The following is a 24832-nucleotide window of genomic DNA, read 5'->3' as shown; positions in this document are numbered from 1 at the left end:
TGTCATGATGTAGAGAAAGGGGGAGGTGGGGAGGGGGAGAGTTCCAGTTCTCGGGGGGGCCCCCATAGAAGTTATGATGGGGAGGGGGAGATACGGGAAAGGGAGAGATAAAAAATTAATTCGGCCAATTCGTGAACAAATGCTGAGGAAAATTCCAAAATGTGCTCCTGACTTGGTAAACGTGGGTTCCAAGGTAGATGGTCCTCCGGGATTGAAGGTGGTGCTGTTGAACGCCAGATCTGTCAATGGGAAAACATCAATCATCCAGGATTTGATACTGGAGGAAAAGGCAGATCTGGCGTGCATCACGGAGACCTGGTTGGACGAGGCTGGAGGGGTGAATCTCACCCAGCTTTGCCCACCAGGTTATGCTGTGCAGCACCAACCGAGATCTGGGGGGCGGGGAGGCGGAGTTGCAATAGTCTATAAAGATTCCATCTCCTTGATCAGAGGCCCAGCCTTACAGTCGACCTTGTTTGAATGTGTCTACCTGAGGCTAGGGGACCGGGACAGAATAGGGCTGTTGTTGGTGTACCGACCACCCCGCTGCACCTCAATAGCCCTACCTGAGCTTGCAGAGTTGGTCTCAGGCCTGGCATTGGAGTCCCAGCGGCTTGTTGTGCTGGGGGACTTCAATGTACATGCGGAGTCCACTCTTTCAGGAGCGGCTCAGGACTTCATGGCCACCATGGCAACTATGGGGCTGTCCCAACTAGTATCTGGCCCTACCCACTGTGCTGGACACACACTTGACCTGGTCTTCTGTCAGGGCTGGGAAGAAGGTGGCGGTGTGGAGGAGTTGTCAATCTCTCCTTTGCCATGGACCGACCACCATCTGATCAGGTTTAGACTCATTGCAACATCTAACCTCCGCAGGGGTGGTGGACCCATTAAGATGGTCCGCCCCAGGAGGCTTATGGATCCAGAAGGATTCCTGATGGCTCTTGGGGATGTTTCCGCTGCCTTGGATGGTGATTCTGTCGATGCCCTGGTCGCTCACTGGAATAGGGAGCTGACTAGGGCAATAGACACGATTGCTCCGGAGCGCCCTCTCTTTAGTCGCCGAGCGAAACCTGCCCCTTGGTTCAACGCGGAGCTGGTGGAGCTAAAGCGAACAAAGAGATGGCTAGAGAGCGTGTGGAGGAAAGAGCCCAGCGAGCCAAACCGAACACGTCTACGCCTTTATCTAAGGGCGTATGGCGCGGCAATAGAGGCCGCGCAAAATGCTTTCTATTCGGCCAATATTGCGTCCGCAAGGAACCGTCCGGCAGAACTGTTTCGAGTAGTCAGAGGGTTGTTGAATCCCACCTCGAGTGGGTCCCCTGACGACTTGGCAGCGCGCTGTGAAGCATTTGCTCAGTACTTTGCGGACAAAGTCGCTTTGATCCGCACGGGCTTTGACACCACATTAACTGCGGTCTCTGAGGATGTAACTCAAGCATCTGCTTGTCCAGTTTTGTTGGATTCGTTTCAATCTGTTCAACTCGACGAGGTCATCAGGGTTCTGGGAGAGGCGAGACCTACCACATGCATCCTAGACCCCTGCCCTTCCTGGCTGGTAAAAGAAGCCAGAGGGGGTTTGGCAGAGTGGGTAAAGGTGGTGGTTAATGCCTCACTTCGGGAAGGCAAGATACCAGCCAGCCTAAATCAAGCTGTAATTAAACCGCTGTTGAAAAAACCATCACTAGACCCCACTCAATTCGTCAACTTTCGGCCAGTTTCCAATCTCCCCTACTTGGGCAAAGTCTTGGAACGTGTGGTGGCCTCGCAACTCCGGGAATTCCTGGTGGACACGGACTATCTAGATCCGGCACAGTCGGGCTTTAGACCGGGACATGGTACTGAGACAGCCTTGGTCGCCTTAGTTGATGATCTGCGCTGGGAACTGGACAGGGGGAGTGTGTCCCTGTTGGTTCTACTGGACCTCTCTTCGGCCTTCGATACCGTCGACCATGGTATCCTTCTGGGACGCCTTGCGGGAATGGGTCTCGGGGGTACTGCCTTGCAGTGGCTCCGGTCCTTTCTCGAGGGTCGCTCCCAGAAGGTGTCACTAGGGGACTCCTGCTCGACTCCTCGGCCATTGCACTGTGGAGTCCCGCAGGGCTCAATACTGTCCCCTATGTTGTTTAACATTTACATGAAGCCGCTGGGAGAGATCATCCGGAGTTTTGGGGTGCGATGTCATCTGTACGCAGATGATGTCCAACTCTATCACTCTTTTCCACCTACCACTAAGGAGGCTGTTCAGGTCATGAACCGGTGCTTGGCCGCTGTCTCGGACTGGATGAGGGACAACAGATTGAAACTAAATCCAGACAAGACAGAGGTACTCCTGGTCTGTCGTAAGACCGAACAGGGTACGGGGTTACAGCCTGTGCTGGACGGGGTCACACTCCCCCTAAAAGCTCAGGTACGCAGTCTGGGAGTTCTCCTGGATTCATCGCTGAGCCTGGAACCCCAGGTCTCAGCGGTGGTCAGGGGAGCTTTCGCACAATTAAAACTTGTGCGCCAGCTGCGTCCGTACCTTGGGAGGGCTGACTTGGCCACGGTAGTACACGCTTTGGTTACATCCCGCTTAGATTACTGCAATGCTCTCTACGTGGGGTTGCCTTTGAAGACTGCCCGGAAGCTGCAGCAAGTCCAACGTGCGGCAGCCAGATTACTAACGGGGGCTGGGTACAGGGAGCACACCACTCCGCTGTTACGCCAGCTCCACTGGCTGCCAATTAGCTTCCGAGCACAATTCAAAGTGCTGGTGTTGACCTATAAAGCCCTAAACGACTCCGGCCCTGTTTACCTCTCCGAACGTATTCTCCCCTACGAACCATCAAGATTACTAAGATCATCTGGAGAGGCCCTGCTCTCGGTCCCACCAGCCTCGCAAGCGCGGCTGGTGGGGACGAGGGACAGGGCCTTCTCGGTGGTGGCCCCACGACTCTGGAACTCTCTCCCTCTGGAGGCCAGAACCGCCCCATCCATCCTAACATTTAGGAAACGGGTGAAGACGTGGCTGTGGAGTCAGGCCTTCGAGGAATGAGACAACACCATAGGACTCTGGATGGAAGTGGATATAAATCCATCTTATTAGGACGACTGACCACTGTAGTTTTATATTTAGGGTTTTTAAAGTTGTTTTGTAATTTGTGATATATGATATTTTAATGAATGTATATGTTTTTATGGCTGTAAACCGGGCTGAGTCCCTCGACGAGGTTGAGAAGCTCGGTATACAAAACTGTGAAATAAATAAATAAATAAATAAATAACAACGAACACTGACATCCCCAATGCTTGGAGAAAAAGTCTAGAATGTAGACAATGATCTGGCTCCAATCATACTAATATTTCGTAGTGGATGGTAAAGGTTTAGGCTAGAGTCATGAGGGAGCTATTAACAAACAACTATTTTGGTCATTTGCCCAATTACTTGGTTGGAAAGATTAAGAGTTAATACCAGAAATAGATGCATCATTATTTATTTTTTTTGTATTTGGTGGTAAACTTCAGTAATCCAAGTAAAGCTCCACCTTGATCAGATTAAAAGGAAAAGATGTTGCTAATGCTATGAAAGTTGAGCAACGGGGATTTTGTGGAAGGGGGGGGGATTCTTTGGATTGAATGAATGGACTGAAATAGAAAAATTATTCCCAAATACACAGTGCAATACCATGGATTGGGAAATAAGCGCATAAGCAATAAACAAGCCCACAGAGAAGAACAGCAACAACACTATTCATCATAATTTTGTTAATTGGATTTCCTAAAGAGGAGGGGATTTTGGCAGCAATGAGAAAAGTGATATCGCTCGAATAAAGGCATGCCTGAGTTTTCGTCAATAGGATGTTCTCAGCACTGATTAAGATGCTGTAAACATATAATAAAACATGTCTTCATAAGCAATATAAAGTACAGTCAGCAAAAAAAGGGCACATAGGAATTTTTCTTATAAAATTTTGGACAATTAGACCAACTTACTTAGTCTTTTCATATACTAACTGAATCTTATTATTTTCCCTGAAATGGGGGTGGAGGAGACCAACCACTATATTGCTATACTGCTAAAAAAAAACATAGAACAAGTGTTGAAGATTAATGAAGGATGGCCATTAAATATCACAGATGACATGAAAGGAGCTAAAAACAAAATGATAAGCATCCTGCATTATTGTATACTCACTTTCAAAATACTATGATTAACCCATCCTACTGGAACTAGTACATCTATGCAACAGATGTAAAGTGGCAACTCAGATCAATAGGAAGATGGATCATATTCACAAAGTGGTGTGTAAGCAGCTCATGCTTGTAGGAACATTTCTGATGTCACAGATTTCAAACGTAATCTGTTGATGCTTTCTATAGTATGGCTGGGAATGAGTCATGCAAGCATCTTCTCAGGAGCAGTTTTCTTCTGAGCTCCATATAATGCTTCTGCCTAGAGGTGCTAATAGGATTATTATGAAAAGGGCCTGCTAATATATATACAATATTATCTAGATTCTGAGAATTGCATTTATCAATTGCTGTGCTGTTTAAATGGAGATGTCTTAATTTATATGACACTAACATGAGGATGGGGACATTGGTGGAGGGTTGATTTTTCTAGAAACACAAAATGACATACTGCAAATGACATACTTGTTTATAGAGAAGATTTTTCAAAGTTGTTCACAAACTTTAGCTATTTTACTAATTACCTAAGATTGTGCTTGCCATCTGATCCTGTCCCACCATAAGGGTGTTTGAATCCTCAGAAGATAGTGTAAACTCGAAGACTAGAATGTTTTTTTATCACTGAATGTTCTTATAGGTTAACAAAATATACAGTGCATCATACACTTAAGACATATGATGGAATGAAATAACCTGAAGCATAAACCTGTAGAATTATATAATTCATTATAATAAGTACTAACAACAAACCTTAAAATATATTCTTCACATCTTATTAAAAGCAAATATAAACAATTCACAAACAGGAAAGATGTCTATTTTATAAGCTATTGTTTTTTGAGGGGTTTTCCGTTTCCATCCAGACCTAAGCTTTTGTTCACAGGTTCAAATAATAGTAATAGTAATAGTAATAATAATAATAATAATAATAATGATTGGGAAGTGTTCGGCTTGTGATTTTCTGAAACAAAATCTAGCATATTGATCTCATTTGCTGTATTTTGGTGTCAATAATAATAATAATAATAATAATAATATTTTCGTGTCAGGAGCTACTTAAGAAATTGCAAGCTTCTGGTGTGAGAGAACTAGCCATCTGCAAGAAAGTTGGCCAGGGGATGCCAGGATGTTTGATGTTCTACCATCCTTCTGGGAGACTTCTCTCATGCCCCCATATGGGGAGCTAGAGCTGACAGAGGGAGATCAGCCCTCTCTCCCTGGATTCGAACCACTGACCTGTTGGTCAACAGTCCTGCCAGCACAAGGGTTTAACCCACTGCATTACTGAGGGCTCTATCAATAATAATAATAATAATAATAATAATAATAATAATAATAATAATAATAACACTTTATTTGTAGCCCATCCTATCTCCCGAGGGGATTCAGGGCGGCTTCCAACGTAATAAAGGCAAACATTCAATGGCTGTATAAAAAAGAAGTAAAAATATAAACAATGTTTATCAATGTTATGAGCTCTATTCCTCCTTCCTGTCATATGCTTGAGAGCATAGAAATGTTTTAAGTTGCTTTTTAAAAGCAAGAAAGAAGGGGGTAATTTTTATCTCCTTGGGGAGGGCATTCCAAAGACCGGGGGGGGGGGGCAACCACTGAGAAGGCTCCTTCTCTTGTTCCCACCAGCCGTGCTTGAGACAGGGGTGGGACTGAGAGTAGGGCCTCCTTGGTTGATCAAAGAACTCATGCAGGTTTGTACAAGGAGATGCAGTTTTCTAGATAGCCTGAGCCCAATCCATTTATGTACACTCACCACATGATATAAAATAGCTGATTTATAAGGGAGGGGGCATTTTAGTGGCATTCTGGTTATGGGACAGCTTCACCAGCAATGTCTATCTGATAACATCTTCACAAGTCTTTTGGCATCAAATAAAGTCTTTCTTGTTCAACTAAACCCTTCCAGTAACTTAAGTCATCTTGGCCTGGCCCTCCCAAACTAAGAAATAAAAACTATTAAATTCAAAGGCAAAATTGAAATTTCAAACTTGCATCTTTGATTTCGGTGGCGTTTTTTACTGCATCATTGCATTCTCCTATTATGAAGTTATGTGTGCAACAATAGGCAAACTTATCTTCTCTACATTTTCCTTTTTAATGTGCCTAAACAAATTCTAATGAGGCAACTCCTGGTACACAGCTGCCATGCTGCTCCACTCACCCACAATGAATTAATTAGGCACTAAAATGAGATGAGGGCACTGGAAGAATTTTTGAAATCTATGTCCACAGCTCCCTTGGTGGTGCCTAACTCACACTACCACTTTCATGAAATCTATTTTAAAGACAACAAAGGAATTCTTGCAACCTCTCTCTTAACATCTCCATTTTGACACTTCTGCAATAAACTAGCCTTTTAAAATGGCAGCTATTGCTAGATACCTTGTCAGCATCTTTTTTATTAGCAACAACGGACTGTCCTTCCATAACCTCCCATGCATCATGTTCACAATAGGGCTATCAAAAACCATTTCAGTGGAAGCCCTGAAAAGAAAATAACAAACATAATAAGACCCACTGATCAAGAGTGTCATTTGGAAGCAACTGCTTTTGTGAAGGCCACATCAGTGTTATAAATATGTTTACTGAATTCTTTCCAGGCTCAAAGAGAAAGATTTAGTATGCCTGTGAATTTAAATCATCTAAGCATCATGCATTCATAGACACTAATGCTTCAGCAAATTATAGTCCCAGTTTTCTCTTTCTGATGTTTCAGTTCAAGCTATCCCTCCATAGGTTCATGTGGCTCACAGAACGGCCACAGAAAGAAACTGCTGCCCCAGAAGAGCTGTGTTCCCAGACAAGTCTCATAGATGCTATACATTAGGTTCATTAGAAAGCAGAGCATGGTGCTTCAGCTTTTGAAATTATTCTCATTGGTAATAAAAACCTGCTTTCGACTCTGCACTTTTGAGTGCACGGTTTCAAAATAGAAGTCAGCTACTTTAGCTTCTTGAATTCCTACCACCATCCGGGATGGCTCAAAAGTTTTGTTTAAAAAATTGTATGGTGCATGTCAGACATCCCCAAGAAATCTATTTTACTCAGAATATATGTATCCCAACCCCCGTATGAACACAAGTCATAGAAATAAGGAAAAGCCTCCTCGTTGCTCATGTAAGGCTGTACTCATATACACTGAAAAATACATTAAAATTAACTACATGGGGGAAAAAATCTAGATGTATGGATGTATAGCACAGAAAAAATTCTACGCCAACTAAGTTTATGATTGCTACAAATCTGGATAGACCAAAGGAGAGCAAGTTCACCAGAGAGGGTAACAAAAACGAGGAAACACAGAAAAACAGTTACTTACATACTATAAATATCAGAGGTACTCAATTCAGTGGCCGGCTCCTTAATCCTCTCCTGACTTCAGCATCTTACCCACAAAGCCCTCTTGTCATTCCTAGACTCCCATTCTTATACTGACTGGGAATAATGGTAATTACATCCAACAACATCTGGAGAGACAGGCACCCAATCCTTAATTTAAGATTGCCAAATGAGTAAGTTCTTTGCTAGCCAATATGATTTTAACCATATGGATACAGGAAATCATTACTTCCAGGGGGAAATGAACACGTTTAGAGGTGTCACAACAAGAGAGCAACATAAAAATTACTGAGTTTATTAGCACTGCAGTAACAGTAACAGCTTGACTGCTAACATAATGTAGCTGTGTTGCATTGTATCAACTTGGTGAGTACCAACAAATCACAACACATATATACATTTTCAACTAGGCATGTTTGCACTGGGCAGATTAATCTGGCCTGCATCAATAGGAGTATAGTGTCTAGATCCAGGGAAGTCATACTACCTCTCTATTCTGCCTTGGTTAGACCACACCTGGAATACTGTGTCCAATTCTGGGCACCACAATTGAAGAGAGATATTGACAAGCTGGAATGTGTCCAGAGGAGGGTGACTAAAATGATCAAGGGTCTGAAGAACAAGCCCTATGAGGAGCCGCTTAAAGAGCTGGGCATGTTTAGCCTGAAGAAGAGAAGGCTGAGAGGAGACATGATAGTCATGTATAAATATGGTGAGAGGAAGTCATAGAGAGGAGGGAGCAAGCTTGTTTTCTGCTGCCCTGGAGACTAGGATGCGGAACAATGGCTTCAAACTACAAGAAAGGAGATTACATCTGAACATTAGGAAGAACTTCCTGACTGTGAGAGCAGTTCAGCAGTGGAACTCTCTGCTCCAGAGTGTGGTGGAGGCTCCTTCTTTGGAAGCTTTTAAACAGGTTGGATGGCCATCTGTCGGGGGTGCTTTGTATATAAGTTTCCTGCTTCTGGGCAGGGGGTTGGACTGGATGGCCCATGAGGTCTCTTCCAACTCTATGATTCTATGAATACTGCAGTAAGAATTTCTTTTAAATGCTTAAATATTTCACCAGAAGATCAACCAGCGGAAGGTTGTGTAAAATATGGAATTTTACACAATTTCCTTACAGGAGAAAAAGAAACAGACTTGCTCCATAGAGCAGAGTCCATGAGATTACTGCCAAAGCTCTACTTCTTTTAAGTATCCTTCTAATATCATAAAGAAAAGAAAAAAACTAAGTAGGATCACTTGCCGGATAAAAATGTATATTAAGTTTTAGGATAAGAAGATTAAATATAACATTGCACAGAGACATTTTTCTTTGTTTTAAATGTAGAAGTTTAAAGATTTCCGTATTTTAGATTGGTTTCCATACTGTAGTCCAACCTGAATAAAATCTTTGACTGCTAATAAAAGGATAGTGAGGAGAAGGTCATTTTTCCTAGTGAGGGAGTTCAACCATACCAGCAAAGACCATGGGAATTAAAGAAATGCTTTTTCTGTGGATCTCAGGATCTGGGTAAGGTCACATGGGGAGATATAGGCACTCATCTAGCCTGGATATAAACCGGTCATGGTCCCCCTTCACTCTTCTCAAAGATCTCATGTAAAAAAAAAAACCTACTACAGGGATTTTAATAACATGTAATTTATTCACACTTGCTAATGCACACAGAGAGAAAGACAAGATAGGTGTTGTAGCTCAGTCCATGGTTGCGGCTGATATCGATGTAAATGAGGAAGTGGATCATGGGAACTCTGAGCCTGCAAACCAACATTAGATTTTAAGTCCTGAAAATGACCAGCCTGTGTCTCCAGCAGTTAATGAAGATCACATTCCAGAGAGGTGCCATGATGGTGCAGAAGAGTCGTTCTCTAGGGAAACAGGTTGAGAAGCTGATATCCCAGGTGGACATAAAAATGAGTTGCAAGATAATGAGCTGGTTAATAGGAGACTCAGTTTCCTATCAACAGAATCTCCAAAGGTCACAGTTCTTGTTAGAGAAGAGACCCATATCAGGAAGTCATGGGTGAAGGCGTGATTTCATGTGTATATTAGAGAGGCCGGGAGGATTTTCCAGCCAGTCTGATCAATGTTGGTAATTGATACAACAGCTTGCAAAGTCCTAGTCAATCTTTCTGGGGGAATTCTAGTTCCATGCCTTTGCTTCTGTTTCATGCTTCCCAGTTTGAAGAATTCTTCCTGGATTTTTGTATTGGATTCTATGCTGCCTTGTACTTCCTGGTTTTCTTGTATTCCTGTGCTGGATGTCCTGTTGCTTTGAGATTTTGGATTACTCTTGTACCTTGAACTTTGTGGACTATTTTATATGTATAGACTTTGAAATTTTTACTAATTTTGCTAGTGCTCTTTATATAATCTTTAATAAACTGCTTTGCTGATTTAACTTGGATTGGAGTGTGGTGGTTAAGTACAAAAGTGTTTCCTGGCCTAGAGTGCAACAATAGAGATGCACATAGTACAAGTTTCACAGGCAAATAAAGAACATGGCAGTAGTAGGTGAATGTTGAATTAAATCTTTAAAAATGACTGTTTTACCCTGTGATCTTCCTATGGAATTCTATGTTGTTTATTTCTGGCCCAGCAGTCTTATGTGTGTTTTCTCTTACGGGGCAGAACTAATCTTTCTTTCCTGTATTCAGTAACTGATATAATCATTTGTGCACGAGAAGGAAGAAAACTAACCAGAGAGAAGAATCCTGCCTGAAGTGCAAAACACATAACAAAGGAAGAATCCAACAGCATTGGACTACTTTCACTACACTTTGCATGTGAATGAAGAAAAATATAACACAGTTTATATAACTGCTGAAAATATTCAGAAAACCTCTTGACCACAAATTGCGAAGTCAAACAATTATGTTAAATTCTATAAGGTTTTAACAGAGCAGTCAACTTAACATAAAAAAAATGGAAAGCAATCTAGTTCAAATTAAATGCAAATAGTTACAAGGTCAGCTTCATAAAAATCTAATGCATCAAACACTGTGACTATTACAGCTTTACTTCCTGTGAATGTCATCTTGTTTTAATTTACGCTCTAATAATTGGCATATATGAAAAAAGATGTCTATATTACTGAAATACATCTAAGTAAATTCAGTTCATTACTGCCTTGCTATGTCCAATAGGCTCATTTTAATTTGCTTACAAGAATATTTCAATTAGAATTAAACAATAATTAACAGAATAGTTTGATCAGTGATGACTGAAACACTCTCTAAAATTCTCCGATGTTGGTACGGAATGTGAAAATCATTACAATATAATGGTTATGCTGTTTGAGTCTGATATTATGAGAGTCATAACATTACAAAAATGAAAATTAGTACATTGTTTTGCATTTGAAGGACAAGGAAATGACATCTGGTATTTGAATAAATTGTGGAAGAAAATGGGTTATAGGGCTAAGTCTGAGGAATGGCTGACATTAGTAGTCTTATGAAAATAAGCCTGACCTGGTTGTTTTGAAATTTCTTAACATTTTATTCATGTTATGGAAGTACACTACCCATTTAGATCATCAGTAATGTCACTAAAACTAAACTACTTCTGCAAGCTTGAAGAGTGATAAACATTTGTGATATCAGCGAAGGCAATTTGTATGCCTTAACTTTTAAAGATGGAACAACATATTTTATAATTTTCCTATTCTTCTTCTATTTTCCCTGTGGATAATTCAAAGCAACACTTTAGCCTGAATATTGCTATGTTAGATAGATTACATTGAAAATGATGACTTGTACAAGATCCCATAGGAGCAGGAATTTCAACTGGGCTTCTTCTATCCAAATAGAATGTAATGGCATAAGTAGTAAAAGAAATTTTAATTCACCTGAAAAACTATTCAAGTTACTAGAATGTTCTAAGTTTGACACATTCATTAACTTATTAACTTATTAAAAATGGTCTTTCCTTCCAGATTCCAAAGACTGATGGAGTAAAGAAAACATACATTCAGTTGTGACCGAAGTCCTTGCACTTATTTAAGCCACTTGGAGGATCATCACTGCCACATTAAAGCACAAATATGGCTTGGCACTGCCTCTTCACTCACTCCTCTGCCAGGCCACCTCTTATGAAGGCTCCTTGACAACATGCAGCTTCACATGTCAGTAGCTGCTTGAAACAGCCAAAGACTGCTCCACAACGTGCTGTGTGGTAACTATTATGATGAAGTGGTATATTTCCCAAGATATTTCAACCACCAAATCTGCATTTGGGTTGTTTCTTATGCATGCTAAATACAATCACATTTTCAAGTAGTTACAGTTCTATAATCTTGAGTAAATATCTCTTGAGACATTTCCTTATAAATGGGGTTCAGGGACTTTGGCCTAGTAATAAGAAAAGAAACACTTCTATGGTTTTAGCAAAATACACTACACAAGAAGGTATACATTCCATCTCTAACGGAATTCTAGAACAATATTAAGTTTCACACCTCCTTCTGGTTTCCAATGTAATCATTAATCTATAGACTATGTTTCAGAAGAAAGAACTGCAAAACTGTCTCTGAGTGTTTCTTCCCTAAGAAAACCGTCTGAAATCTATGGGATTACTGTAACTCAACAGGCATCTTGGAGGCACATACACAGAAACACAATTAGCCATACAGATAGATCTATTTTTATCCACTGAGCAGTAAAGACCAACTGAGATCATTGCATCAAACTTATGGAAGCCATGAAATACACAGCATAATAGAATGACTAGTTTTTTAATAACCAAATTCTCTGATACATACCTTACTAAAAGAGAAAAATGTCAATTGTTTTTATTCTGAGAGTAACTCAGTAACAACCTTTCAATGACACTGCCACCAACTATGAGGAGTCCACAATGTTGACAGTAAATTTCAGAAAATACACAAACTCATTTAGGAGTCACAATTTAAATCGCTGGTGAAGTATTTAAGACAAATGTATTTACTATATTAATTAAATGGTCTATTTAACATGGAATATCAATTCTCTAATCACATCTCATTTGAACTTATTTCAATTAACAAACTCTAAAGTATACCGACACAGATACTACTGTTCTAGGCCCATCAGGAACATTTTCATTATCTGTCACAAATGAGGAAGCAAGAGGCAGAAACTGTAAGCACTCTCTAGAGTCGCCCCCTATCCTACTTAAACGATTATTAGGGGAGAAAGCAACGGTAATTCTCATTAGTTGCTCAGTATGGGAAAAAGAACTTGCTATCAACTGAAGCAAAGCAAAAGAGAGGTCTCTGTGCAAAGTCATGAATGAACAGTCTATCATCCACTCAAGGGTAATCTGTCATGTAATAAATAGAATCAGTCTAATTTACTGTATTGTTGAAGCAAACAAAATTACAGATAAACGCACAACATGGAGAGAAAAGGGAAAAGAGGATGGAAATTAGTGACAAACTGACCACAGTTATGAGAATACATGAACCATGCTTGGAATGCATAGCTCTCCTATCCCAACTTAAAATGTTAAGAAACAATCTCAGTCTTTAAAGTTTAACTGATAAGACTATTTGTCGTACAGAGATGAATTTTTAATAGCTCTAACTTTCAAGATGTAATACTATGATATTCTTAAAATACCATGTTATAGCAAAGTTCATATTGCAGTTTTTCTTACCTGTATATTCACAAGTGAAGACAACAAAAAATGGAGTAACAAGATCATTAATGCCCTGGACATATCCACTGGCTGGATGACGTATTGCCCAGATAAATAAAATTCTTTCAAAGATCTGGGGGGAGAAATGTAAAGAACCATGAATGAATGAGAGCAGAAGCAATCAAGATTTGGATAAGAAAAAAGTGAACATCAGCTTATATAATAATTTGTAGTGCTAGTGCAATCCCTTTGTTCTTTAAATACAACATTAAGAGTTACTAGTATTACGCTTAAATCAAATTCATTTTTCCCTCTTACATTTCATGTCCCAGATCTAACTTTCCTAAAGTGTACCAATAGTGGGTTTTTAAAAAAAAAAAAAAAAACAGTATGTTTCAAATGGACTATCACAATCCCTTCATAATGAACAGTAGGTTCTTATTTATAAGGGGCCAAGAATGCTATTCAGAAGCCTATCAAAATTGAGACACTTCCTCCTCCTTTTCCTCCTCCAGCATTGTTGTAGAGAGCCCCGTTTCTAACCCATAGAAATAAGTTTTCTTTAAGAGGGATTTATTCCCGTATGAAAGAAAATACTCGAAGCATGTTACACAAGAAACATTACATTGGGGCAAGTGGGCGGACCTCTGGATACAGAGGGTTGGAATCCATCCATGGAGATTCTGGTGGTTTGCCAGATATAGGAAAAAGTGGGGTGCAGGGTTGAGGGCAAATAAGGAAACTCCAAACCAACTAAGACTGTTCCTTCAGTCCTCAATGTTTAGAGTTCTGGAGAGTGAAACAAAGAAAATAGTTCATATGAAGAACTTTTATATTTGCTGTGTTACCATCCTCATGGTAATTTTGCTAGCCATTTTCTTTGGGTGCCAGAACTCTATTTTTAATGCCCTCAGTTTCTAATTAGGTTATAGAAATTAGGTTATAGAAATGCTAGAAATGTGGAGATTGATGATAAATTTCATTGGGAGGGTGCAGAATTATGATTCCTGTTATAGTTGGCCCCTGATTCCTGTTATAGTTGGCCACATCCATTTTTAATCCTGGCCATTGGTTTTGTTGAAGCTCTACTGATGTAGCTACAATGAAATTGTTCTTTAATATTTTAAAGTTTAGTGTGTTTTAGTAGAATTACTTGTATTTTATTATGTTTTTAGTTGTTGTTTATTTTATCTGTTAAGTTTAATTAGCGTATGTTATATTGTCAAATGTGTTCATCTTGATGTAATTGTCTGTATGTTTTCTTTCCGGCAATTGAATGTTTGCCTTACATGTTGAAAACTGGCCTGAGTTCTTTTAGGAAGATGGGGGATATACAAATAAAGTTGCATTTATTTATTTATTTATTTATTTATTTATTTCCCCTCCCTTTCTCCTTTCTGGATGGAAAATTACTTTGGGTTGTTACCTCCTGATTCTGAGCAAACCTTGATCCTTCACCCTAACACCATTCTCAACTGCTGCAATGGAATGAGAGGCAGGCTAGATAACAGTATGACCATGGTGATACATGCTGTAGCCTCTGGATTGTAATATGGCTTCCAATACAGAGAGGCTTCCATTTTACTTTTGGTTGACATTTCCAATGCTTGTTTTCTGCACCATAAGAAACTTAGGAACAAATTAAATTGCTCCTGCTAAGCTTAAGGCCATTCTGTGTGGCTTATTGGGCAATAAATTCACTTTTGGTGTGCAGTCACAAAGCTGTGCTTCTGCAGAGGGGAACTGCTGTTACCAAACTCCAAAACTCAGTATTTTGCACCTGGGGAAGATGTAATACCTTCAACAAATAGTTCATTCATTGCTGCTGTGCAGAATATAGTCATGTGCATATCACAGACATCTAATAGGTAAGGACCGATGTGTAAAACGTTTATATCAAGATGGGATGAAGTAGGGCAATGTTTGGAAAGCTACTTTGAAGAAGAATGAATATAATGACATGCTGAAGTCATCCATAACTGATCAGTGGTGGGATGATGCTCTGGGATGTACAGTTATGGATGGCTTCAGCATGTCATTATATTCATTTTTCTTCCAGTAGTTTCCTAAGCTCTGCTGCAAGGGGGAAATAAAACACAAATGGAAAGTAGCCACTGGCAAGAAAATACAGTGATGAAATCTAGAAATACACAGGAAGAAGTTTATTCATGACCATGTTTCAGAATGAATTTTTCTTCAGAGGCCTCTTCAAAAGACAGTTCTCAACCTAGAATGCTACCTGAACTACATCCCATAGAATGAGGCAATAAAATCAGTTCAAGAGAGGAACCTAGTCAACAACTAGATGAATGCTATCACAAGGTTATTGGCAAAGTTACTTCACTGAACTCCAAAACAGCCACAGCAGCACAAGCTAAAACAGGAATTGGACAGTCACAGAAGTTCTGTTTCTCGTGTCTACAATCTGCCTGAAGTGGCCTTGGAAAAGGAACAGTGTAATGCTGATTAGGGTTTGCTCCTTGCTGTTTGGGGTTTGTGCTTTATAGAGTGATAGCAGTCATAATTTCTTATGCCTTCTGTACTTTTCCTTCCAAAATAGGACAAAAAACATCACATTCTATGCAAAAGCTGATTTGAATTGGCAGAAGTATAATTTTAAACTGTATGTTATTATATCACAAATAGATTGAGCATTTTCATTAATCAATGTTTAGATTTGAGAAAATATATTTGGTTTATGTAGGTTATTTATGCTGCAACCCAATCTATCCATTCAGAAATATACTTCACTGAAACCAGTAGAATGTATGTTCATAGGATTGCAGTCTTGATAATATGAACACGAAATAAAGTCTTTCCTTACAGAACAAAAAAAGTTATATGAAATAACACATTTAGTCTGCTTTCCCATCTATCTCAGAATTAAGTAAGTAGAGGAATAGTTCGTGTGATCCCCCTTTTTTGTTGTTAAGTGCTATTAAGTTCACTTCAGCTTATGATGTCCCCATGAATGAGAGACTTCCAAGTCCCCTTATCATTAACAGCTTTCTTCTAAGGTCCCTTCCACACAGCTGAATAAAACCCACATTTTCTGCTTTGAACTGGAATATATGGCAGTGTGGACTCAGATAAACAAAGCAGATATTGTGAGATTTTCTGTCTTGATATTCTGGTTATATGGCTGTGGAAGGGCCCTGAGTCCTCCAGGGCAACTGTAGAGTAACCGCCAGCAGAAGTCACTGATTTTAATAAAGACTACCATTATCTATGGTTTCCTGTTTCCACACTAACTTCATGAAGATACCTGTGGATATGGGGTCTGTGCTGTACTTTTCCAAAGTAAGAGCACTATTGTCTGCTGTGAGTCACAGCAGTACTCCAATCACTTGTGCAAATCTGTCATCCTCCTGTACATCAAAGTTTACTATACAAAAACAATTTAAATAAAATTGCTGTGGGAGAAACCTGAATTTTAAATTAAAATGCTGTGGAATAAACTTGAATTCCACATGCCACACTAGCCCTATAGCAGAATTCCACAACAGGCATGTGGATGATGGGTCAGGAAACTCAATAAATCCAGGTAATAAATTCAGTGCACATTAAAGAAATTTAGAAACTAAGAGAATGTTACTAGTTTACAGATATCAATATTTTGTTTCATATACATTGTATGGCCATAACCTAAAGGTAATATCATTAAATATGATAATACTTTTCTGCACAAAACAAAGGAATAATAACCACTGCTAACCAAAACAACATACTATATATATGGTCCAGTACAAACTGACCTCATATACAAATCGAGAGCAGGTTTAGGTGTCAAAATATGAACCATGGATAAGTCAAGAAATATTATATTGAGAGGGGAAAAGCAACAATTCCACCTTCGGGAGTGAGCCACCCCGGCCACTGCCACTATTTCCCAAGTAAGGCATTTAAAAAGGCCAGGTGTGATGCCACGGAAGAGAGAGTGTAAGAGCTTTTTTATGTTCTCCCAGGACTGACTAAGCTTTTGCCTTTCAACACTGTATTAAGAAAAGGGGATGGTTTGTTATTTGATAACTGTTAACATAGAGCACTCACATTGACCCATGGAGAAGTCACCAAGGTTTTTAGGGTGATTTTTAACTAAAATTTCTAGACTTATACATAGGTAGTTTCCAGTTCAGCATCATCAAAGTAACTGTTATCGTGAATTATTTTATATATACACAAACACACATAGTATCTCTCCCAGCGCCCTGTTAGATTTATTATTGGATAACAATACTTGCCTCTGTTACTTTGGGTTGAAGAATTAAAGCTTCTGGACTCATCCGAGGAATATCTATGTGAATCTGAAAAAAAAAAAACATTTACATTCCAAAACCTTCAAAAGATCTAAGCAAATTCAGATTCCGACTCTGGAACACACTCCCTAAGGACATCAGACAAGCCCCCACATTGGCAGTCTTTAAGAGAAGCCTGAAAATGTGGTTGTTCCAGTGTGCCTTCCCTAAATAAAGGAAACAATTCCCTGCAAATATCCTGAAAAGCACTTTAATTATCTGTTGGGTTGTTCTTTACATTTCGTTTAAAACCCTCCTACTAGATACACCCTCTGTTCATGTCCAGCACTTATTTTAAAGTTTTAACTATTACATCTGGCCCGGCCATAGGTTTTAAAATCCTTGTGTGTTACTGTCCATGTGTGAGTTATATTAATTGTATTGTTTATTTTACTTATTCCCTGTTGTTTTTATTGATGTGTTGTTGTTGGGCTTGGCCTCATGTAAGCCGCTCCGAGTCCCTTGGGGAGATGGTTAGGGTGGCGGGGTATAAACAAATTATTATTATTATTATTATTATTATTATTATTATTATAGAAAAATAATGAAAGCTGTCATGTTACCTGTATCTCTTTAGATATCTTCATAAGACTTTTAAAACTTTATCTTTTTAAATGGATTTTAATACATATGTATTACATATGACTGTGAAGTAAATACACTGTGACTTAATCTTCTTCAATAGGTGAATGGTTATCCTCAAATTGGAAATGAGACAGGTTAAAGTTACAGGTTAAGGCTTCTCCTGTCTTTATACCCCATCCTTTCTCCATCTGCACGGATTGAACATGTACAAAGCTATGGAAATACTATTTATTTTCTGCTGCGTTTACAATTCTTGAACCGTGTTAAACCCAGTTTGTTGCCGCTCACCAAGAACAGAAAGCAGGAGGATGCTTTTGATCTGCTTTTTTGATCTATTAATGTAGGGAATAAAAGCTGCTGTCTACACAAACTACTTCAAAATGAAGAAAAAGCATAACACACACATAAAGGACATATCCAGAATGATGAATGGAAGAGCAGGTTTAGAGAGAAATTAAATGGAAAATCAGGCTTAGAGAGTAACCTCTGGCTAATAGGATACGTTTTGCAGAACATAAAAGGTGCATTAGCTCCTCAGGCTTTCAAAATAGAAAGGTACTCCCTCAATAAAGACTTCAGAAACCTGAATTATCAATGTCCTTCAACTGCATCAAATAACAGTTTTCATGCTGTGTTTCTAGGAATCGTCGAGGTCCTAGGAGGTTTCATGGTAGGAAGATCAGTAACAGCATATAGGCATCCCTAAAAGACAACTTGTCCATCACTACTGGTTTTCATCAGATGTTAGAGAGTGTGAAGCTCATTCTAAGGAGCAAACTTCAGCTCATGCTGTTAATACAAAAGGTTGAATGACCTGGCCAGTGAGTTTTAGGAGTATATCAATGATCTTTCATCTACCACCAGTGCTTGCACAGTAAATGGGAGAAATATTATCTGAAAGGTGATTTGGAAATTACTACTACTCAAAAATGGGCAAGACTTATCCTTAGCTAAGATTAACTGCAATGGAGAAAGAAAACGAAGGACAAATGAAGTTAATTTTGAAATGTCACAAGGGTCAGGTTGCACAGTCTATTAAATGTCCTTTTATGCTAACCGAAACCTCTGAAAATTCTTATGTGCCATTTTTTGTTGGAATTTGAACAATAATTCCACAACCACATCTCTATCCCAACTGAAAGAATATCTGTATACAAAAAGAAAGTTCCATGGATAATCATGATCTTAAAAAGCTCAATATTAAAATCTTTTAAAGAGCTCCCATGATGTAAAAGCCCTATTTGCATTAAGAATAACGTGGAATTTCAGCATCACATCAGAATAGAATAAAGATCAGAAGAAGTTAACAGCATTATACTGTTCTGCATATGTTATTTAGTTCCACCACATTATTAAATGTGTGACATACATAGCCATGCCTGGGATAAAAGACATATCTGGAAAAAAATGGCTAGAAATATGAAATATATGCATTAAGATGCCGTTATACCACTTCTGTATTCCTTCACCTGCCGGTATGTATCCTGATGAGTTTCTTCATTCCTTGAATCATAATATTGTTCAACAAAAGCAAAATATTCTTTCCGCTTTCTCTGTAAAGTGCCTTGTCTCCGATCAACATTTGCAGGGAGGTAACCCTAGGAAGAAAACCTCATTTAAATTAACAGTTTTACAAACCGATACTCAAGAAAATAATCTAGCATAACTCTTTCACATATTTAATTTTCAATGTAGTTTTAACCATTTTATCCATCTTACATTCGAAGTTCAGTTATTTCTTGTTTTTCCAGTGGCTTCAACAAAACTTCAGACCATGCTGTGCTACCTGTAACTTTGGCATTTTTCACAGAAACAGTATTAAATATTCAAGCCTTCTACTACTCCCCAAAGGCATTGGATCTGCCAAATTTTAGATGGATTGGACAAAGGGTTCTCATTTTATAGGCAATTAAAAAGGTGCAAACACACAAGTTAACTGCTATATAAGCAAAACAGAACTGTCCAATCTGTCAATGTCACTGCTCTTTCTCCCACATCTCTTGGTATACTGTTCCAGACAATGGCTCATTTCAGACATAAATTCCCAGCTATTCACAGAAATCTCTAACTCTTGTAAATACATTTAGGTCTCCAGGGCCTGATGAATTACAACTCTGGAATGTGGGTCCTAAATTTGGTACTGTTCCAACTACAAATGACCTGGATAAGGGCGTAGAAGAGCTGCTTATCAAGTTTGCAAAGCACACAAAAAGAGATAGTGGATAACAAGACAGAGAAATAAAGAATCAAAGTGATTTTGACAGACTGGGACATTGTGCTGAAACTAACAAGATAAAACTCCTGAGAGAAGTGTACGATCTTGTATTTCAAACCAACGAATCAAGAGAAATGAGTAGAGAGTTGGGGAAACGTCACATGGGAATACTGCTTAGAAACATAATCTAGTTGGCTTAGAGAATTGTAAGCTAGATACGAGCCAGCAGTTGATGCAGTTACTTTGGAAAGCTACTGCAATCTTAGCCTATATTAACATAATCAAAGTTTCCAGATCATGAATTAAGTTGGAGATTAGTTTGCTCTGGGGGCTGTATCTTAAGATCAATATGGCCATTCAACTATAAAGAACTATTAGACAACATAAAACAACAAATAAATGGTGGTTTCTGTTTCACTATGGTATTTAAACAGAGGGTAGGCAATCATTAGACTGATATGCTGTAACTGCACTTTGTATTGCAAGTCCTACACTAAATAGTAGGTTTATTTGTTTATTTATTCATTTATTTATTTGCGATATTTGTATACTGCCCTTCTCAACCCCAAACAGGCCCGTAGCCAGGACTTCGTTTCAGGGGGGGCTGAATTTTTTTCGGGGGGGGGGTTCGGGGGGGCTGAGTCTGAGTGAAAGAGGGTCTAGTCTAGCAAACCTTTTGTATCATTACTCCAATACCCCCATGCATATGGGATATATTGAGTATGGTGATCAGATCATGATATGAATAAACATAACAGTTTAAATAATGCAACAGTAAGGCCTTTTCGCGAACCACATGCCTGACCCCAAAGGAAACTCAAGGTAGTTCATAGTGCTGGCAACAATTCATTGCCCTCAATAAAAATAGTATAAAACATTAAAATTGACCCTCCCCTAATACAACATTAAACATTACTAAACACATCACATAAAATAACATCACCTATCACACAGAGACATAGCCATTGTCCATAAACAGTCCTGCGTCATTGCACTTTCAACTTTAACTTTAACTTTAAATATTCCTATGATGGGCCGAATGCTTGGGTTGTACTAAGCAACCTCAAAAGTACTTTCCAATTCTGTGATCCTATAAAACTGCTTGATCATAAAGACCACTGGCCTATATAGGGTTGCATCTACTCTATAGAATTAATGGTGTTTGACATCACTTTAACTGCCAGGGTTCAATGTTATGGAAAATGGGAGTTCTAGTTTGACAAGGTATTTAGCTTTTTCTACCCATGATTCCACAGCTCTGAGCCATGACAGTTAAAGTAGAGTCAAACTGCACTAATTCTACAATGCAGATGTAGCCCAGGTATTCATACTCTGACAAGCAGCAACTCTAAAAACTTTATGTAGAATTCTTCTACCTTTGACTAACTACATTCCTCCACTATACAGAAAAGGATACAGTAATAAATAAATATTGCTGGACACAAAGAACAGGCAACTGAACAATTAGCAGACAAACAGGAGCTTGAGCAAAGCAGCTATGGGTCTTTTTAATACAGTCTAACTCACAACCAAGAAGCCAGACATGATCAAAACTATGCTGGCCATAATTTGTTTTATCTACAATTTTGGAGCCATAAATCCAATACATTAATTATTTTCAATTTAGGGTTAGTATTCTTTCCCTTTTTGGAAACAAACTGATTTTTTTCTTTAATATAAATATTATAAATAAATTAGTGGTCAAACAAGACATAGGAAGTTTTGGTAAGACTGAAATACCACAAACTGCAGCAAGACAGAAGACATAACTTGAATTAAACAAATGTTTTGTAGAACTCCAATCTTACTTTTAAAAAATACTCATGGGCGTGCGTCTCTTTCCAAGGAAAGAAAATCAAATTAAGAAAAGTGTAATTTTCCAAATTATGGAAACAATTTTAAACATCTGATACATATCAGAAATCATATCTAAAATTCAGCAGTTTTGCAGATGTGTTTGATATACACAAAACAGGATTAATGTCAACAAAGCCATCAGCAGCATCTGTAACATGAGATTCAAGGGTCAAGGTGATGAGGTGCAAACTCAGCCTGGTGTACAAATTTTGTGTGTCTCTTTAGTTATTTACCATGTTTATACCATACCTTTCTCACCCCAGAGGGGACTCAAGGTGACCTTACAACAGGCAGCAATTTGATGCCATACACACATATATCAAATAAACAATTACAATTAAAACCAAACAATTAAAACACGAATTATTAAAACATCAATTAAAGTCACGTACGAAAACATATCAAATGTTGTAGCTTGCAAAGCTAAACCCACATAACTGAATACCCAGATTAAAGACTGTCAAAGAAGGATCCAATAGGTTTAGAAAATGGATTTCATATGGGTAAGATTAGGGAGATCCAAACTTTGCTTGGGAACATGAAGGAGTCGGTTAGACACTTTCTCAATCTACTCATTTAAAGAAAAAATGAAGGAAATAAAAGTATATACCACTGGTTCCCAACCTTTTTTTTGACCAGGGACCACTTTGACCAGAGACCACTTGATGAGGGACCACTTAACCAGTGACCACTTTGACCAGGGCCCACTCTCCAACATTAGTACCAAAAGAGTTACAAATCGGTTTTTGGTGAACTTTAGATTTGGTTTGGGGTGCTGATTCAGAATATTGCATTGGATAGGCTACATCAGCTCTATTTGTGATATAGAAAATATGCCATGGTCAGAGACAGGGAAAGGGTGGCAGGCAGCATAGAAGGAGCAGAAATAAGTAAAATAAAATACAATAAAATAAAATAAAATAAAGAGGAAGGAGGCTCTCGGACCAGATTTTCATCCTCATGGCCCATTGGTGGTTAGTGGCCCACAGGTTAAGAACCACTGGTATATACTGTAAATGTGTGGAATACTGGTTAATGCACCCATCAGTTTATAATATACAATAATTGTGGAGTCATATCAATGAGCTTGAAAAGTGGTAAATAGAGATTAGTTTATATGCTAGGAAGGCTAGATTGAGAGAAACAGCCATAAGCATCTTTGAACACTTCCTTCCTTCAACTATTGTAGAATGCAGAAGGAGTACATAAACATAACACTTCTTATGAGCTTGAGCTATTTATGTTTGAACTGGATCAATGGTTTCCTCAAAATTAACTAGTGAGTTTCAGGGCTCATCTGATGCTTGAGCCCATGTCTCCATAACGTAACTCTGATAACTTTGTTCAGTGTACCACAAGAGCATTAATAAAGATTTCCATCCAAGACATAAGGCTGTAACCTTGGAATTAGCAAGTCCGTAGGCCTCTAATTTTCCCCACTAGCTTAGCATTCCTATTAAGTGAATGCATTTCAAGGCATGCACTAATACATATAAAATGCATAAGCCTTTTAAATTGTACGAGTTGAAGTTATGGCTTTAGATCCAATCTGACATTTAATATCCTCTTTCAAAATATTGTGTGAAGTTAAATATGGAACCCTAAATTACGCTTCTTGTCAAGTAGTTTGTATTTTCTGTAGAATATTATTTAGTCCCATTCGAAAACAATTTAATTTATAATTCCCCAATGTAACTGTCCCAGGAACATCAATACTTCCCTTAACAGAGTCGTATTTTCTATTAATCGGTTTTAAAGATTAATAGAGGCACCTTTTCTTGTGGACAGGTTCAATATCCTGTTCTTCTCCCAAGCCAAAATTTCACAACAATGAACACAAAATATTAGCTGCGAGTCCAAATCATTTATATTTCAGAAAACACCAGAGCCTTGTTCATAATTATACTTCACAGCTCACCTGTGCCTTTGGACAAGCCAGAAGAAACTGAGATGGAGAAAATCTATTTTGATTACTTTTATGTCATATCAATGACATATCAACATTTTAGATGTAGTGCCTAACTCACTAAAAGATAAAAATCTGTTAGGTATGTACGGGTTGCTTGCAGACTGTACATTGTATTTTTAAGACAGCTGAACAGTGACCAAACTTGTGCTGATGACTACAGAACATGACAATATTCAAGGAGTGTGGACAAAATTACATTCATCCAAAAGGTAAGTCCAACATAGGAAATGACAGAAATATATTTTAGAAATCTCAATTTGCAGGAAAAAATATGGCTTCACCTAAGAAGGGGCTAAACAAAAATATCTTACAGGAGGTATAATGGGGCATATTACTATAATTTAATGTGTTTTCAACTGTAGTAATTCAGTGTGTTTTTAATAGTACTGCTTATTTGTTTTTTGTATTTTTTTAAGTTGTATCAAATAGGTTTTAATGCATTTTGTTATTAACTTGAGTCACTTTGGCTCACACCTCAGAAGAAAGAACAGCTATGAGTTGTATACAATAAATATAAAATAAGCACTAACTTGAGTCTCATTTTTGTAGGGAAAGGCACGATAAAGCATTTATCCCACCCAATCGGTATAGAAAATCACAATGGAATATGAAACTTTTACCAATTTTTCTTCTTTTGACCCAATAGGATAAGAAAAATGAGTAATCAGACTCAGCTTGAACTTTAGGTGAAATGTCAGCATTTTAAATATATGGTTTTCTATTAAAAAATAACTACTGCTTTCTGCACACTTAATTTTAAT

General features: G+C 38.5%; 1 protein-coding gene across 1 annotated transcript in view; it reads right to left on the bottom strand.

The window, feature by feature from the left end:
* Nucleotides 1–24832, bottom strand: part of TBC1D22A (TBC1 domain family member 22A) — a 170198-nt gene that overhangs the window by 83562 nt on the left and 61804 nt on the right. The window contains exons 6-8 of the mRNA XM_060777812.2: nt 19500–19628; nt 17392–17454; nt 13169–13283 (exon numbers count right to left, since the gene is read on the bottom strand). Of these exons, the coding sequence (XP_060633795.2) occupies nt 13169–13283; nt 17392–17454; nt 19500–19628 (307 nt within the window). The remainder of the gene's footprint in view (nt 1–13168; nt 13284–17391; nt 17455–19499; nt 19629–24832) is intronic.

This window comes from Anolis sagrei, chromosome 5, assembly GCF_037176765.1.
Source record: "Anolis sagrei isolate rAnoSag1 chromosome 5, rAnoSag1.mat, whole genome shotgun sequence".
Classification (NCBI taxonomy): domain Eukaryota; kingdom Metazoa; phylum Chordata; class Lepidosauria; order Squamata; family Dactyloidae; genus Anolis; species Anolis sagrei.
The sequence above is the reverse complement of the archived record's forward strand: the minus strand, read 5'-3'. Positions and strand labels throughout refer to the sequence as shown.